At 46.7% G+C, this 16,809-nt stretch overlaps 1 protein-coding gene across 1 annotated transcript in view; it reads left to right on the top strand.

Annotated features, from left to right (window-relative positions):
• The first annotated feature begins 2,305 nt into the window (after positions 1-2,305).
• Positions 2,306-16,809, top strand: part of LOC146182250 (A disintegrin and metalloproteinase with thrombospondin motifs 18-like) — a 155,348-nt gene continuing 140,844 nt past the window's right edge. Inside the window, exon 1 of the mRNA XM_084577309.1 lies at positions 2,306-3,133. Within this exon, the coding sequence (XP_084433435.1) occupies positions 3,020-3,133 (114 nt within the window). The 5' untranslated portion in view covers positions 2,306-3,019. The remainder of the gene's footprint in view (positions 3,134-16,809) is intronic.

Here is a 16,809-nt window from a genome sequence, read left to right as displayed (position 1 = left end):
AAGAACCTTGTTCATATGTTCCTTGCATATATATATATATATATATATATATATATATATATATATATATATATATATATATATATATATATATATTCTATTTTGTATGATTAAGGCCTTTCGGTGTACCTTTGTTTTGCTATCCTATCTTACAATTCTAATTTATACACGCACTGAAGGTTTTTACCCTGGGGCCTCCTTGTGTAGAATTTAAATCATATGCTTCATACGCACCAAATCAAGAGATATAAAATGCTGAGGGAATCGGCACTCGAAACAAAAAGGAGGCAAAAGTACACAGGCGCTTTTAATGTCCATTCATTTGCTTAACTTCCTTCCTACCAGATCCCCCTCTCGATGACAGCTTCTTCTCTCCGAACACTTAACTATGTGGCAAATAGCCTTTGTGTCCTCTTAAAATAGTCTAGCCCTGATCCCTAGTCGAATACGACTAACAGATATAAATAAATAAATAAATAAATAAATAAATAAATAAATAAATAAATAAATAAATAAATAGAGCAAACGAACTGATTGTTGGATTCCTAGTTTACATTACGAGTACTTGCGTTTGGTAAGGTTTACTCATGTTATGGGGTTCCTGCTGGCCAAATAGCTGCGCGTTGTTATCGTGTGGCAAATAAACAAGCTTAATACTTCAACAAAAAAAAATCTAAAATAAAACAAGAAATGTAGGTGCAGGATTTTCCGCCGTTATTTCCCCTGCAACTTGATTTGTGCTCGCTTTTTGTTTAATTTGCAATTTTTTTAAGCAGCCGTTGAGGTCGCGTTGACAACTGCGCGCCTCCCTATACCGGAAGGTGGCAACCAACTTTCCAGAGAACACGCACTACCCTCCTGCTCCCGTAGAAAGTTGTTTTCAGTTCAAACAGGGCTTGAGAGATCCTGAAGGACTTAGCTTTCTAGGGAAATCGGATTGCACTGCTGTTGGACGCCTTTGGAGTAACCTATAATGTAGTAATGCAGCTCGTCTATTACAACTGTGTAGCTCTCTCTATCTCTTTCTCTCTCTCTCTCTCTCACACACACACACACACACACACACACACACACACACACACACACACACACACACACACACACACACACACACACACACACACACACACACACACACACACACACACACACACACACACACACACACACACACACACACACACACACACACACACACGCACACACACACACACACACACACACACATTTTGACCAGACAATTGATTTAGTTCCCCTGGCTTTTAATAGGCTCTTTCTCTTGGCAGTTAGAGTTAATTTACGGAGTCACTGGACAACCTCATATAGCATCACTTGCGAATATTTGCAGCCAGATTACGCTTAGTAAGCGTTAGTAGGACTGAACTGTAACTTTTCAGCCCTTTCTTTCTTTCTTTCTTTCTTTCTTTCTTTCTTTCTTTCTTTCTTTCTTTCTTTCTTTCTTTCTTTCTTTCTTTCTTTCTTTCTTTCAGGAAAAATGTCATGAGGTACCCCGAGAACTGTATAAATAACTAGAATGAGAATGCTAGGACTGATAACCGAATAGCTAACGTACTAGCGCCAGTTCGACGACGTGATGAGCACTTTTCAGAAGAGGTAACTAATCATTCCAGTATTTTCATCCCAGCTGTTATTTATCGTTTTTCTCCATGCAATCGGAATGGTGTGGTAAATAAATGGCATTTAATGTAAAAAGGCGACGGAGGGACAAAGAGGAAAGTGGCAACGGGGGCTCCTGATTGAAGCAGGATTTTCTGACTGGTTAATTGGACCATATTCGTAGAAAAATAAAACTACGTGTTGTGCTGGACAAAGCGAACCTGATGTAACGACATGCACAATGTTCGGCTCTTGATTAGTTTCGTCCACGTGGGGTTCTATAACGTTCGCTTTCGAACCGTCCCGTTTGACTCTGAATCCCCAGCTTCTCCTTGGCTGATTACTTAAAACATAGAATCCCCAAGCGAGCGTTGAGCGAACTTCACCGCAATCCCCTTTGCCTCCTCTCGCCAAATCGCGCTCTTTCTCGCGCCTTCTGACCTTCTTTTGACTCTGGGAGGAAGAGAGAGGGCAAAGAGGGTGAGGACTCAGAAGGTGAGAGTGCACTTTTTTCGGAGGCAGCGAGAGGGGATGAGAGAGAGAAAACGGTGGAAGGGGGAAGGGAGCGTGGATGTTGCTCTCAGAGACCTGAGGATGGAGAGGATGCCTAGTTCTCTCCTCCGCGCTGCCGTTGCTGCAAGGGTTAAAGAAAGAGTGCGTAAGCCGACCGCCGCCGTTTGGTCGGACGGCGTTTGTCGGCGAAAGGGCACAGTCGGTCTCTGGCTTCGGCGTGTGTCCGTGCGTTAGCGCGCGCGTTTCGCCGCCGGTTCGCGCGCGCTCTACAACGTCCACCACAAAGTACCTTGCCGCAGCCACGCGTCGACCAGCCGCTGACATCCTGCTGCAAGTCGTGCCAGCCGGAGGATACTTTATAGTTAACATATTAGCTGCACTGGAGCCTCGGCACTTCGCTGGATTAACTCGGGACTGACAACAACGAGTCCTCCTCCCAGCGACGCGGTGTCTCTTCGATGCATCATCCTATGATCCCTGTCCCCTCTTGTCCCTTGTCATCTAAGTCTCGCGCGTGAGACCTGCGCCCTCAAAGTGAAGTTAGACGGCAGCTCGCGAAATTGTGGATGAAAAAGCGGGCAAAGCTGTCAACGAAGAAGCGCAAACTAAAGAAGAACGCAGTTTTTGCCTCATCTTCTTCCAAAGAATCATAAGACGCTCAAGAGACCCACCACCGCATCTCGCCTTCTTGCTATAGTTTCGCTTTCTATCTCAATATTTTTTGCCTGTGTTTACAGGCTGGAAAAAGATTATGCGGCGAGAGACAGATAATGCAGAGAATCGTTCTCGCGTGTGGTACGAATTCGAGGAGGTGTGACTGAAAGTGTTTTTTCTGCCTTTTTTTTTTTTTCCTCATCGTGGCGTGGGCCGCCTTCACATCGACTACGCGATGAGGTTGTGCGCGTGTGTTGACGTGATCTTGGTACTCCTCACAGCATCTCTGCTTGGCCTGCACCCGGCGTCTTCCGTGAGTGCGGGAAAGCCGAACAGTCAGGCACCGCAGGTGAGTTGGCGCACAGCGGTGATGCATTTATCATTCTGCTCTAGTATAATAAGAAGTTGATGTCTTTTACTACCGACGATAATTGTTAAAACATAATAGCGAATGGTGTGTCATTCTGATTTTTTTTTTCAACTATTTAATGTACCTCGCAGACACTAAGTCGACACTGTGAGGAGAGCTCGGAAAATCAGAAAGAACATACTACTAGAGATCTATGTCCATAAGTAATAAGCCTCGCGTATAAGGAAATACTGAGGACGTCATTATTCGTTGCTAGGAAGAAGAATACTTTGTTTTATCGAACTGAAACATAAATACAAAGCAGATCGAAGCGTCCAAAAATAACATCACTAAAAGGTCAACCTGGATGAATACAATCTTTGCTGAGGGCCTTCACAATTTTACCTAGATAACGCCGGAGACAGTTGCTACGGAACGTCACGTTGTTGCGTAGATTAGATAGAAGCTACAGCTTTCAACAATGCAGTAAACATGTATGTCGTAAAGAATACACCGCGTTCTTTACGGCCAACATATCGCTGAGCTGCAAGTAGAAGTGACAACTGGTGTTTCCAGCCACTTACATTGCATTCAATCAAGTAATTCGGAAAAATAGTTTATATATATTTGAAAACTTGCTTCAGCAAGATGAAAAAGCTTTCATGACCTGTTCTACGACGCCACCTTCTCGTTCTCCTCTGAAGTCACAAACTCAACCTCTCCATTTCTTATTGCCGTTTCTTGACGTGACGTACGATGTAATTTACACGAAGCTCGAAAGAAGTATCTCAAATCACCTCACCGAACGTCTTCGTTATAGCTGGAACTGCGTAATGTTCTGTTCGGTGTTAGCGGTAAAGCGTACGTTAAGGAGCTCGTGGAGCATAAAATCCGGGGGTGTCCGGCGTCCACCCGAAATAAGGATTCGAGATTCTGAGGATAAAGTGATCAAATCAGAGGAGGGCCCTAATGAAGTCAAACTTGGCGAGGAGGTTCCCGTAATGTGGATATACATAATTCTATAAAACCATGTGGTGCAATTCTCGGCGTTGGAGAACAAACCGAGGCTATCTGCATACCGAATGAGCGTGCTACAAATGGCAACAAAGGTTTAATGGACCAAGCGTGTTAGAGCTAGGAGGGCCTAGAGAACGCGTTGTGCTGTGTGTGTGACGTATACGTGTATGAGACTGCATGTGGTGTTCATTAGAAGATAGAAACACGAAAAGAAGAAAAAGGTGCTATCGCGATTCACTTTTAAGCCGAAGCTTAAGCGACATCCGTTTTTTTACACTGCGGCTGAATTATATATCATGTCACTCGTTCAGTCAGGGTGGTGCTGTCGAGCCTATCGTGACCACCTGTTTCATCGCAACATTTACACGGTGCATGGGAAACACTACGTCCCAGCAACATCCCAGCAACGTCCTAGCGCCAGCGCTGGCGTTCAGCAGTCACCGCCAGTGCTCCAGCTGCTCAAGTTCGGCGATACATATCTGAGTGGAGCGGCGCGTAATACCGTTTGTGCGTTTGAACGCAGCGCTGACCGCGTCGTTCGTGGCGTGCACGTAACGCAGCCGCTCTTGAAACGTTGCCGGTCCCTGCCGCCGGCGTCTCGGGTCACAGACGAACGAGCGCAATTCGCCGCACGCGACCGCGCTCGAGCGCTGCGGCACACCGGTACAGCGCTCACTCACACGCACACACACACAATCCCGCACAGGCTGACTGGGAATAAATGTTTGCCAATGCAACCGCCGGCCTGATAGGGCTTCCACATAGCCGTGGGCGACCGCCAACTGACCGTTTTGCCATCGAAATAACGGCCTGGAAAAGGAAAGAACGGGTGGTGGTCGGATCAGTGCGGGGCGGGGCGGGGCGGCCATCGTCGATTAGAAAAGGAAGGTGAGGGATACGCCTCGAAAGTGGTGCAACGGAAAGAGTTGGCTCCCTTTCAAGACGCGGTTTCATTGCTATAGAACAAGATTTTGCTCTCTTTTGACGTGCGCTTTGAAGATGGCTGTGTACCGTATTGAGCGCTACTGTGAAAGTACATACATACATACATACATACATACATACATACATACATACATACATACATACATACATACATACATACATACATACATACATACATACATACATACATACATACATACATACATACATACATACATACATACATACATACATACATACATACATACATACATACATACATACATACATACATACATACATACATAGTACCGCATAATTAAGGTGCTACAGTGCAGATAGTATGCTCTATCGGCACCTCCTTTATAATCGGCGCTACAGTACCATATACTAGCTACCTATACACGATGCAAGTTGACCGACAAAATACTGGATGAAACAAATTGTATGTAGCACCGATAGGCGACACTATACGGTACCGATACTATAGCGCCGTATATAGCTATATGAAGGGGTATGCAACCGAATAGACGATACTAAATTGCATAAAGGTATCATCTTGAAAGTATAATAGCGCGAAAAACAACACGTGAAGTCCCCTTTCACCTTCTCGTAGTCCGCGCTGCTGCTATCAAGACGACGCCAACATTTCGCCCAAATCTCTATCCGTCTGCATAAAGGTAATATAGTGTTTATAGAGTATTATATATTAATACTGCACTGTTGCGCATATAGGGGCTATATGGTACTGCATAATACGCACGTTATATAGTTCCAAGAGATAGGTATCGAACGTATAAATACAATGCACATGAATACTATACCGTATTTATTATGTTATTTTATTGTCAGTACGCTGCCAGCCCGAGAGGGGCTACTGCAGGAGGTAGTGGAGCAAACACTGAAACTTCACACTTACATACGGTGCTATGGCGGCCGCATGAAAAAGTGCGATTCATTTCCCACGTGCAACTGTGCTCTCGATCTGCTCGGCGGCTGAGGAGCGCAACTTGCCACGACACAAAAAACATTTTGTGGGCGTGGCTCTGTGAGCCCATCTGTTTAAAGGCTATTTATATTCTTTACTGACACACCTTGCGTTCATTATGCCGCGGCGGCTGGCACGGAGATCTAAAGACCTGGGCATGCCTTAGAACCATGAGTGAAAGGCTCGGCCAGAGCTGGCATAGACATTCTGAAAAAAAAAAAAAAAAAAAAGAAAGAAAGAAAGAAGACAAAAAAAAAATGGCGCATTCGAGAACCGCTCGTCACGCTTCCGAAAAAAGAAGGGCATCAAAAATTCCGAGCCGGACAGCTTCCGTCGGCCCGTTTTTAAACGCGTCGCGCCGCGCCGGACTTTTTTCGGATAATCACAGACCTTTCGCTCTCTTTCCAAAGTTCTCTTCTTTCATCGTTTCTGTTTACTTTTTTGTTCATCTCGGGATTCAGTGTGCGGGTAGCTTCTTAGAATTCCGGCGGCACAATACCGCGTTTCATTTTTTTTTTTTTGTCTTGTTATTTTAGCAGAAAAGTTTTCCGTGTACGCGTTTCTCTCGGTCGGCCTTCCTGTGTACACCGGGGTTTTAAAGGTCTCTCATTCTGTCCGTATATCGCGCCGATCTCCAATTCAGTGCCTTATCGTGGAGCGGAAGAATACACAGAAGAAGCAACGCTCAGAAGAGGATGAGGTTGTCGTCATTTCCTGGAATATGAGGACGGCGGCGGCGTGGAATTAGACGAGGTCGGAAGTCATTTCGAATGGTCTGAGCGTAGTGTACACCGGTCGTCTGCTCTTTCTGGGGCATGTCGCAAATATACCTGCCAGAACGGACCCGTAGGAAACTTATCTTTGCTGCCGCTTTTACGGGGCGATATTTTTGTTCTGTGAGCGATAGATCTAGGCGCTCACGTTACGTGCAAACGTGACGCAAATCAGAGAGCGAACGTTTATTGTCTGCCAAGAGCCTCGTTCTCACTAGCTGGAAAGGTGGTCGCGTCCATTTAAAGTAGAAATTTTTTTGTCTTCCTCATTTACGCAAACGACGCACGCAAAGATCCCAAATGCAACTGTCACGGTAAAAAATGAGGCAAACAAAATACGAACAGTGTGGTGTGATTTCATTTCCCGAAAAAGGGGGTTAAAATGGAAAGAGTATAGTTGAGGGTTCGGTTAATTTTATATCCAGGCAGCATAAACCCTGACTGCTCATTGGAGGGTCAAATTCTAAAGTTAAAGCTCAGCTACTTTGGTCATCTGATGAGAAGAGAGGAGTCGCTGGAGAAAGATTTGATGTTGGGAAAGGTTGAGGGTCACCGGAGAAGGGGTAGGCAGCGAACGCGATGGTTAGATGGCATCCTCGAGGCGCTGCAGATGAAGTTATGTGATGTGGCGTGATATGGTCCATGACCGGAAAGCGTGGCGTGATATGGTCCATAGGGTCACGAAGAGTCGGACACGACTGAACGACTGAACTGAGCTGAGCCCAGAAGTTAACCTCGAGCTGCCGACTACGATCCCCTTCATAACTCACGTGCTCCTTCGGGACGTGAAACCATACCACGGCATCATCATCATCATCAGCCGTATTATACCCACTACAGGGCCGATGACTCTCTCATGCTTCTCCACTTAACCCGGTCGTGTGCTAGCTGCATCCACTTGACCCCTTCGAATTTCTTAATCTCATCCACCCACCTAACTTTCAGCCGCTCCCTGGTACGCTTTCCTTCCCTCCGAATCCAATTGGTTACTCTTAGAGACCGGTTATCCTCTCTTCGAGCTATATGCCCTGCCTATGTCCATTTTTTTGCCTTAATTTCGACCAAAATGTCAGTAACTGAGTTATTTCTCCAACCCACTCTGCACGCTACCTATTTCTTAACGCTACACCTACCATTTTCCATTCCATGGCCATCTGAGTTGTCCTCAACTTAAGTAGAACCCTTTTCGTTAAGCTTCATGTTTCAGCCACATACAGGTAGGATGCAACTGCTACAGACTTTCGTCTTGAATGATACCGGTCGGTAAGCTGCTAGTCATTATATTTGAGTATTTTCCAAATGCGCTCCATCCCAATCTTATTCTCCTAGTTATTTCCCTTTCGTGGTCCGGATCTGCGGTCAGTATACCTGTCCTAAGTAGACATATTCGCCTACCACTTCCAACGCTTCGCTATCTATCTTAAACTGCTGTTCCTTTCCCAGGCTGTTCAGAATTACCTTAGTCTTCTGCATATTAATCTTTAGGCCTACTTTTCTGCTTCTCCTGTCTAGATAATTTATCATTAGTTGCAGTTGTTCCCCCGAGTTTCTTAACAAAGCAATGTCGTCAGCGAACCGCAGATTACTGAGATATTCTCCACCGACCCTGATGCCTAACTGCTCCTGTTCCATGCCTTTGAATACATACTCTAAGCAAGCTGAAAACAGCACTGGGGAGATCGTGTCTCATTGCCTAACACCTTTCTAAATTGTGATTTTATCACTTTCTTTGCGCAGCACCAAACCCCATACCAAACCATACCATACCATACCGTACCATACCCCCATACCATACCCCCATACCATACCATGCCATACTATACCCCCCCCCCCCCCCATACCATACCATACCATACCATACCATACCATACTATGCCATATCATAGTTTCTAATTCAGTTTTCTCCATATTTTACTGCAACCGATGTATTACAGGAACGAACGAACGGGGACAGAAACGAACAGATGAAACTATAACAAGCGACTACAATGATTAGGGTTTAATAAATGCATAAAGCTACATGTCATGAATACAAGAATTAAATTGTTATTTAACGGCTGCGCTGTAGCCTAGGTATACAAAAGGAGCTGGAGAATATGAGCGAGAAACAGTGACGGCAGAACTGTCGAAACTACAAAGCCCGTGCGCATTCGGTAAGAGTTAGAGGAGGGAGAGGAACGGGAGCTGGAGAGAAGAAGCAGGACGGTCGGCTAACCACAGGGCTTCGATGTTATCGACGAAGCCGCACATCGCGAAGCTTCCACGAACGGTAAGGAATAAGACAAAGCGAAAGAAAGGCACCCCTTTGCCGAGCCGGCGCCGCGAGCATCCGGAGTTCATCCACCCCGCGGGCAGCGCGCGTAACACAACGAAAGCCAAGAAGGGACGACCCCTGTGGCCTTTCTTCACCTACGTTTGCTTGCTTTTTACGGAGAACGCGAAATTCAGTCAAGGGCAACTCGGCGCACGCGAGCGCAGTAACAGGCAAGATATGGCTTTGCTTAATGAGCCATAACAAAATGCGCGCGCAATTTCCGCTAACCGCGTCAGGCCACCGACGGTGCCCCAGGGATGTAAAGAAAATAAAGGAAAGAAGCACAACCAAGAAACTGCGAGGAAGAAAGCGAAAGAAGGCAGGAACGTAAAAAGGAACGAAAAAAAAAAGGATGGATGAATAGAAGCACAGCAATGAAAGAAAGAAAGAAAGAAAGAAAGAAAGAAAGAAAGAAAGAAAGAAAGAAAGAAAGAAAGAAAGAAAGAAAGAAAGAAAAAGAAAAGCGACCGAAGAAAGGATAGATAGAAACGACTGACTCTAAGCAGTGCGTGTGAAGGTGTTTTGCGAAGGACCCTCAACTGGATGCTCGGTAAGCTACATGCCGAGACAGAACAACGCTCTTGGCGACGTTTCATTAGGCGTTTCCTTTAACGCAGAACACAGCGCGGCCTTTTTGGGGAGCCGTCACTCTCTTCTCGGCCACGCGGCAAGCGAACGGGGCCGCTCGCTTTATTATCGGCGCCATGGTTGAAAGTGAACCGGAACGGCTTGTCCTCTTGCAAACGAGCTAGCGAGCTCGCGTGCTTGCGCCCGAATGCGGTTTGTATGCCTAAGTTCGTTATGCAACGTTCCAACTGGCTCTGTGTAGAGTTTTTCTTGTCGTTGGGAGTTTATGATGTCGCTTGGAGCTGTGTTCTGTACATATTCATTTTTCTTCTCTTTCCTTTTTTTTTTTTTGCTCACAGAAGACAAACGGGGGAACAAACGAAAAAAAAAAAAATACGACCAGTCAATTTAGTACTACTGCGAAATTGTTGCCGCACCGTGGCTACTCGAATAATGTAGGGTTTGTCGATAGCGAGGCCATAAGATCGAATCTCGGCCGCAGCACGTTAAAATAATCAGAAGCGTAGCTCCACTATAGACGGCGGCTCATTATCTATTCCCGTCCAATCCCTATCATCCCGGCACAGTGCAGGAGTCCATGGGGAGTGGTACGACTGCCACGTACTTTTCCTTTCCTGACCAAATTCCGCGCTTCCATGGAAACGAAACACAAATGACGCCCGTCAGCTGTGCGATGCTAGCGCATCTTAAATATGTTCAGGCGGTCGAAATTATTCCAGAGCCCTCCAACATGGCACCTCTTTCTTACTTCGCTCCTTTCATCATTCGTTCCATTCATGGCGCGGCTGAGGGCCAAACCGATAAGCAAGACAAATACGTCTTTAATAATAATAATTGGTTCACAGGATAGGGAAGGCGCAGTATCTGACACGCGTACTGTGGACACTTGAAGCGCGCCGTAAAGGAAGGGAGGAAGGTGGGAGTGAAAGTGGAAATAGAAAAAAAAAAAGGAGCTGTAGTGGAGGGCTGCGGAGTAATTTCGACCACCTGAGGAACGTGCACTGACATCGTACAGCACACGGACGCCTCTCCGTTTCGCCTCCATCGAAACGTAGCCGCCAGTGGCCGGGGTCGAACTCAGGAACTCGGTACAGTAGTGGGGCGTATTACCACTGTACCACTGCGGCGGGGTCCTTTTTGTTTCCTAAAAACCAGTTTTCCTCCATGCGGCATACACCGGGCCGCCGCGGTGGCTCTGTGGTAAAGAGGCTACCGAATTATCCGGGGTCGAACCCGACCACCGGCGGCTCCGTTTCGATGGAGGCAAAACGAAGAGGACTCCGTGTGCTAAGCGATATCAGTGGGCGTTAAAGATTCGCAGGTGGTCGAAATTACTCCGAAGCCCTTTACTCCGGCATCAATTTCTTCCTTTCCACTCCTTCATCGTTTCTGTTACGGAACGGTTCAAGTGTCCGTGGAAAAAGTGTGAGAGATTGCAGCGCATTTCCTTTCCCGTAAGCCAATTTATTTATTTATTATATGTGACATCAATTGAAATCTTTAGGCAAAATATTCAATACACGTCCAGTCCAGCTGGTCGAAATTGTTACGAAGCCCACCCTTACGGCACCTGTTTCTCTCATATTTCACTTGCAACTTTACACCTTTTCATACAGGAAGGTTCAGGTGTCCACAGAGAAGTGTGAGATGTCCTCCTTGAAGATGTATTTCCCTTTCATATAAACCAGTTTACATTCTACGCAAATTCTTCCAGTTCAGATGAGTATCTATACTCTGTGCTCAACCGTGTGCATACTTGAGTAGCTCTATTTATCCGCCTCCCTTTTGATTTCCCTTGTTATTTCTATTTTATTTCTTTTTCCTCTTTTTTTTTTGTGTGTGTGTGGACTTAATACCTACCTCTTTGTACCGTTTTAGTTTGTCTGTACTACTCTTTGCGGAGTTGTCTGCTGCTGTTGATGTTATTCTGGCTTGGCGTGCAAAGGAGCGTTTATCGCAGCTCCCCGGAGGTATAGACCTTGTGCGCCGCCGTCTAGCCCAGCGCGGCTTTCTCTCTCCCCCGCCTCTGTCTAGCGATCACACCAAAGGTGGCTCGTTCTTGCAGCACTTCGCACGATTAGCGAAAGTGAACGAGGTGCAGCCGGCCGATTGTAACACATCGCGCGCGTTAAGAGAGCGAAGCCTTCTAACCATCGGCGCCGGGCGAAGGTTGCATCTTACGCGCCCGCGGCTACGCAGGTATGACGCTCTTCTCTGCTCCTCTGCGACTGCATAAGAGGGGGCAAGCGATCTGGATAAAGAGGGCTGACCTCTGTACCGCACTCGATGCAAACGTTGACGGAGCAGCGCTAACTACACACGCGCTTCCAGACGATCATCGGCCAGTCTGAAAAGGCTGTATACGATGTACGCGATCGTCCACTAACATGCAAGTAGGTTGTCGCTCTCTGCAAATCACCAATTGCGTCCTCCTCGTAAGCGCACTGAAGCGAAGTGGCAGGCCCCTCAATTCACCTTCAAGTCCTTCCGGGCCTGCGCCACAATTACTTCGATGTGCGACGGCATCAAACACAATGACGCGCTTTGAAGAGAGGAGCTGTCTGCTCGCATGTTCTCATTAGTGAACGACTCTGTACGTGCGTCTCAACTATAGTACGTCAGATTTTTTTCGGTCAGTAGAGTGCAGGAGCATTCCTCCCTGACTTAAAACGTTACCCCATTAATCAAAATAAGAAGGCTTTATAAATGTTGCCTCTATGACTCGTTTGGTGTAAAAGCTGAAAAGGTACAGCTGATGATCATTAAGCTTTCTGTTCCAAGTTCAAAACCAAATCAAACGGACCTGTTTCGTCAGAACTCTCTCCGTGTCCGCGCACGGTCAGTGAAAGTCCCAAATTTCAACCCTTTTTACTGCCGTATAGAAATGGTCCTCGACTTGCTGCATCTTCGCGTAATCGATATAGGAAACGGTTTGCCAAAGTCGCGTGCTGCGGCGTTGAGAAATCGTTGTTCGCAAACGGAAAGACAGATGCGTATTTAAACGTGATTGCCTTTGCTTGCGTTTGCATAATCGCACTTTGTCATCTTATAGTGCCCGTAGGGCCCGAGACGTCACTTAAGGAAGGGCGCAAGCAAAAATGAGCGAGCACCGCGAAGACAAACATTCTGGCTCAATGACAAGTGGACGAGTGTATAAGCCGTGGGCAGCGGTCGAAGTGGTGCGATCAGAAAGTGAAAAAGAAGTCGAAAGGAACGTACACGCACATACAAAGACCAAGTGGGTGTCGGTGGGGGCGATGCGATGTTTTTAGAGGACGTCTCCAGCAGCGGCGCTCCTACAAAAATGGTCAAGCGCTTTCCTGGCGCTGGTTCCTGAGCACGTCACGTGGCTCTATACAGGTGTAGTGCGCTCGTAATCGCTAATATAGTCATACCAATTTGGTCAGCTTACCAAGTGGCGCCACCGTCATTACGCAACCAAATAAACACTGGAGATTTAATTAATGCAGATCAGGCCGCAAATGATGGCTCATTTATAAGCATGAATAAACTTCGAGGCGTTTTGAAGCTGACTGAAACTGATAGATCGAAGTGTACATTGAGATCGAAAAATTCACTGTGAAAATTTTAATGCTCTTATAAGTGTTTTAAACCCACTCAGAAAAACTGCAGAAATTTTTCTGTTGTCACGACAGAATTTCTGTGCTGTTTATGACAGGTAACCTACTGTGACAACAGGAATTTCTGTAGTACCGTGAGAATTTTCTGTATAGTTACATCAGAAAAGTACTACAGAACTACAGCTCACAGAAAAGTAATAGAAAAAAGAAACATCTAGTACTAATGGTGAGTACTACAGACTAAAGGAAGAATCCTGACGTTCACGACAGAAATTTTGTCGCAAACTTCGGAACTACGGATTATTTTGTCGTATTTTTGACACGGTTCTGTAAACATTTTCTTTCGACTGGGAAGGGTGCTCGACAGTCCCGGTGGTCGCAACCTATGAGAAAAAGACGGAGAGAGAAATAAGGCAAGGCGGTTAATTAATACGATATTCCGGTTGGTGAGAAAAAAGGAAGAGGGGCGCATAAGAAATAGAAAGGCTGAAATGCTTTCCGAATTTCGCAGGCCGCTGAAGCAGAGCCATGAACACCGCGAGGGCCGCGACGCGCTGTGGCCTGAGTACGTTAATACCGACCACGAAGCAAGGCTGCTTAACACACAAGGGGTTTACCCTGGAACAGGGCGACATCTTTAAGGGTCATCATCATCATCAGCCTGACTGTACCCACTGCAGGGCGAAGGCCTCTCCCATATTTCTCCAATTAACCCGGTTCTGTGCTAGCTGCATCCACTTGACCCCTGCGAACTTCTTAACCTCATCCGCCCACCTAACCTTCTGCCGCCCCCTACTACGCTTTTTTTCCTATATAAATTTTTAAAGTGCTAAATAATAAATTTTAAAGTGCTGATAGAAATACGCGCCGTAACACCTTCTGGTCGACCTATGTAGAAGGTGACCTATGTAGCTCCTAATGTGAGGCTATCTTCTTTTTTTATTCTATCACGTGAGATCGCAATGAACCCAGTGTATTGCGTTGAGTACATAACCTTCCTACAGGCCTGACTGGGAAACAATGGCTGCGTTTTATTTAGCCTACCACGGACACCAAACACAGCTGAGAGTCAGCTCTGTAAGTGCCTCGATTTGAAAAGTGAAATGATATTTACCTGTGTGGTGTCAGTGCGCGTTAATGAGTCTGAAATTGTCGAAACTGATCGATCCAGTGCTCTCCACTACGGCGCCTCCGATAGTCTAATTAGTGCTCCATTGGGGTGATAAATCTATACAGCCACTACCGCTGCCAGTTCAGATTTGTGACGTCAGTGTTCGTGACTGGCTCCCTCTCGGACGAGAAGGGCGCCAAAAGGCGTCAGTGTAGTGAGGGCGCTTGAAGGAGGGCGTGCGCCTGGGTAGAAGTAGTAGAAGTTCAACTTCCGCGCCTCCCTTCCTGGTCCTTTCTCACTTCGAAAACGGCAGCCGTCCGCGCCTTTTGTTGCGCCCGCATAACGGTAGCACCCCCTCCACGCCTTTCTAAACCGTGTGAGGCGGTAGATGGATCGCTCGGTCTTGGCCGCCCCTTCCGCACAACAGCGCACTTTTGCTTCTTCTGTTGTGTTGCGCCTACAGGCACGAGAGCTGCCTTAGTGTAGATCGCGCGAACACGCGCTCTCTGCTTGATCCCGTAACAGTCCCGAAGTGGAACAGGATCGAGAAACCGAAGGCGTGAGGAGTCGAAGTCGTGTTGGCTGCGTCGCGCGCTTATTTCCTTTTGTTTTACTACTGCCGTCGTTCAGCACTCTTCGATGCGAAGGCGGCGGAAAATTGGCGCGCGTGCTCAGCGCAACTTCGAAGATGCGTGCGAAGACGTCCCAGTTGTACGGCGCATTAAAAGGCATATCATAATCGAACGCTCTGGAAAAAGCAGTGGAGGCAAGAAACAAGTAAATGGAATATCCGGCCCTCATTTCCCATTCCACGCCGTGTAGAGAAGCAGTTTTTGTGAAACCCAAGTTTTACTGGAGCGTCAGAAATTATATCTTCACGTTCCCGTGGAGTAACATTCGCGGTTAATGCGGCATTGAAAAAGATGGGAAATGGCGTCATATGTCTAAGCGAGGGGGGGGGGGGATCGGGAGGGTCGATTGACATTGATGCGAGGGCACGCGCGGTCACTGTGGACTTCACGGTCAGCTCCCTATATCTCGTGTCCGTAGCGTGGTGTAGCGCGGATGTTCACCGAGACTACCACGCACCTTCCTGCCTCGGTGACCTCACTTCGACTTCCTTCGCTTTGTCCCCTAAACGTTGGTAACCTTCGTGGGTGCGCGCGAAGACGTCCCAGTTGTACGACGCATTAAAAGGCATATCATAATCGAACGCTCTGGAAAAAGTAGTGGAGGCAAGAAACAAGCAAGTGGAATATCCGGCCCTCATTTTCCATTCCAAGCCGTGAAGAGAAGCAGTTTTTGTGAAATCCAAGTTTTACTGGAGCGTCATAAATTACATCTTCACGTTCCCGTGGAGTAACATTCGCGGTTAATGCGGCATTGAAAAAGATGGGAAATGGCGTCATACGTCTAAGCGATGGGGGGGGGGGGGGGATCGGGAGGGTCGATTGACATTGATGCGAGGGCACGCGCGGTCACCGCGGATTTCACGGTCAGCTCCCTATATCTCGTGTCCGTAGCGTGGTGTAGAGCGGATGTTCACCGAGACTACCACGCACCTTCCTGTCTCGGTGACCTCACTTCGACGTCCTTCGCTTTGCTCCCTAAACGTTGGTAACCTTTGTGGGCATCATATAGATTTCGGAGGTAAATTAGGGCGCCACGCTATCGCTGTTCAATAGCTCACGAAGCCATTTTATTACTGCCACATTACCCGAAGCCAAGGAATCTCCGTGTTCGGTTACGGACAGTGGCGGTGGCATAGTGGTCCTATGCACGGCCAGTCGGAATCGGCCTTACTCTGAGAATGTGCGGTATATAGACTAATTAATTATAAGACTCACCAATGTTCCAGAAAGCCAGCGCCCCACACTAATTTCGATTGTTTAGCCTGGCTACAATTTCTCCGCTTTACTTCATTTTCATGTCTACTGGAATGAAAGCTAACGCCAGAAATACTGCACGGTTGAAGTGGATTATGAGGACGGCGCGAAAGGGACGAGGACAAGGAAGGAACACCAAAATAACAGGACCATGAACCAACTAGCCCAAAGCAAAGTACTTCTTGAGCATACTGCATGGAGCCACCTTGTTCTTACTCCGCTATGCATGTCTCTATATTTTGAAGTAGCGGTCGGGTAATGGTTCGATTTTTCTTTACTTTAAAATTCTGAGGCAGCTAATCAATCCCATATATGACGAGAAAATTGTTTTCACAAGTTAAAACGCGCAAAAATGTGGCGCTGCCCTAGTGAAAAAAAAAAAAAAACTGTATAAGTCACAATAACCTCATACAGATTTCTCATACTAAACTCATACAAATCTCAATAATTCTCATATATTCCTGATATGATGAATGAGTTTAGTATGAGAATTT

Source organism: Amblyomma maculatum, chromosome 8 (assembly GCF_055883805.1).
Source record: "Amblyomma maculatum isolate TAMU_Amacu chromosome 8, ASM5588380v1, whole genome shotgun sequence".
Lineage (NCBI taxonomy): Eukaryota > Metazoa > Arthropoda > Arachnida > Ixodida > Ixodidae > Amblyomma > Amblyomma maculatum.
This window is presented reverse-complemented; position numbering and strand designations above follow the sequence as displayed.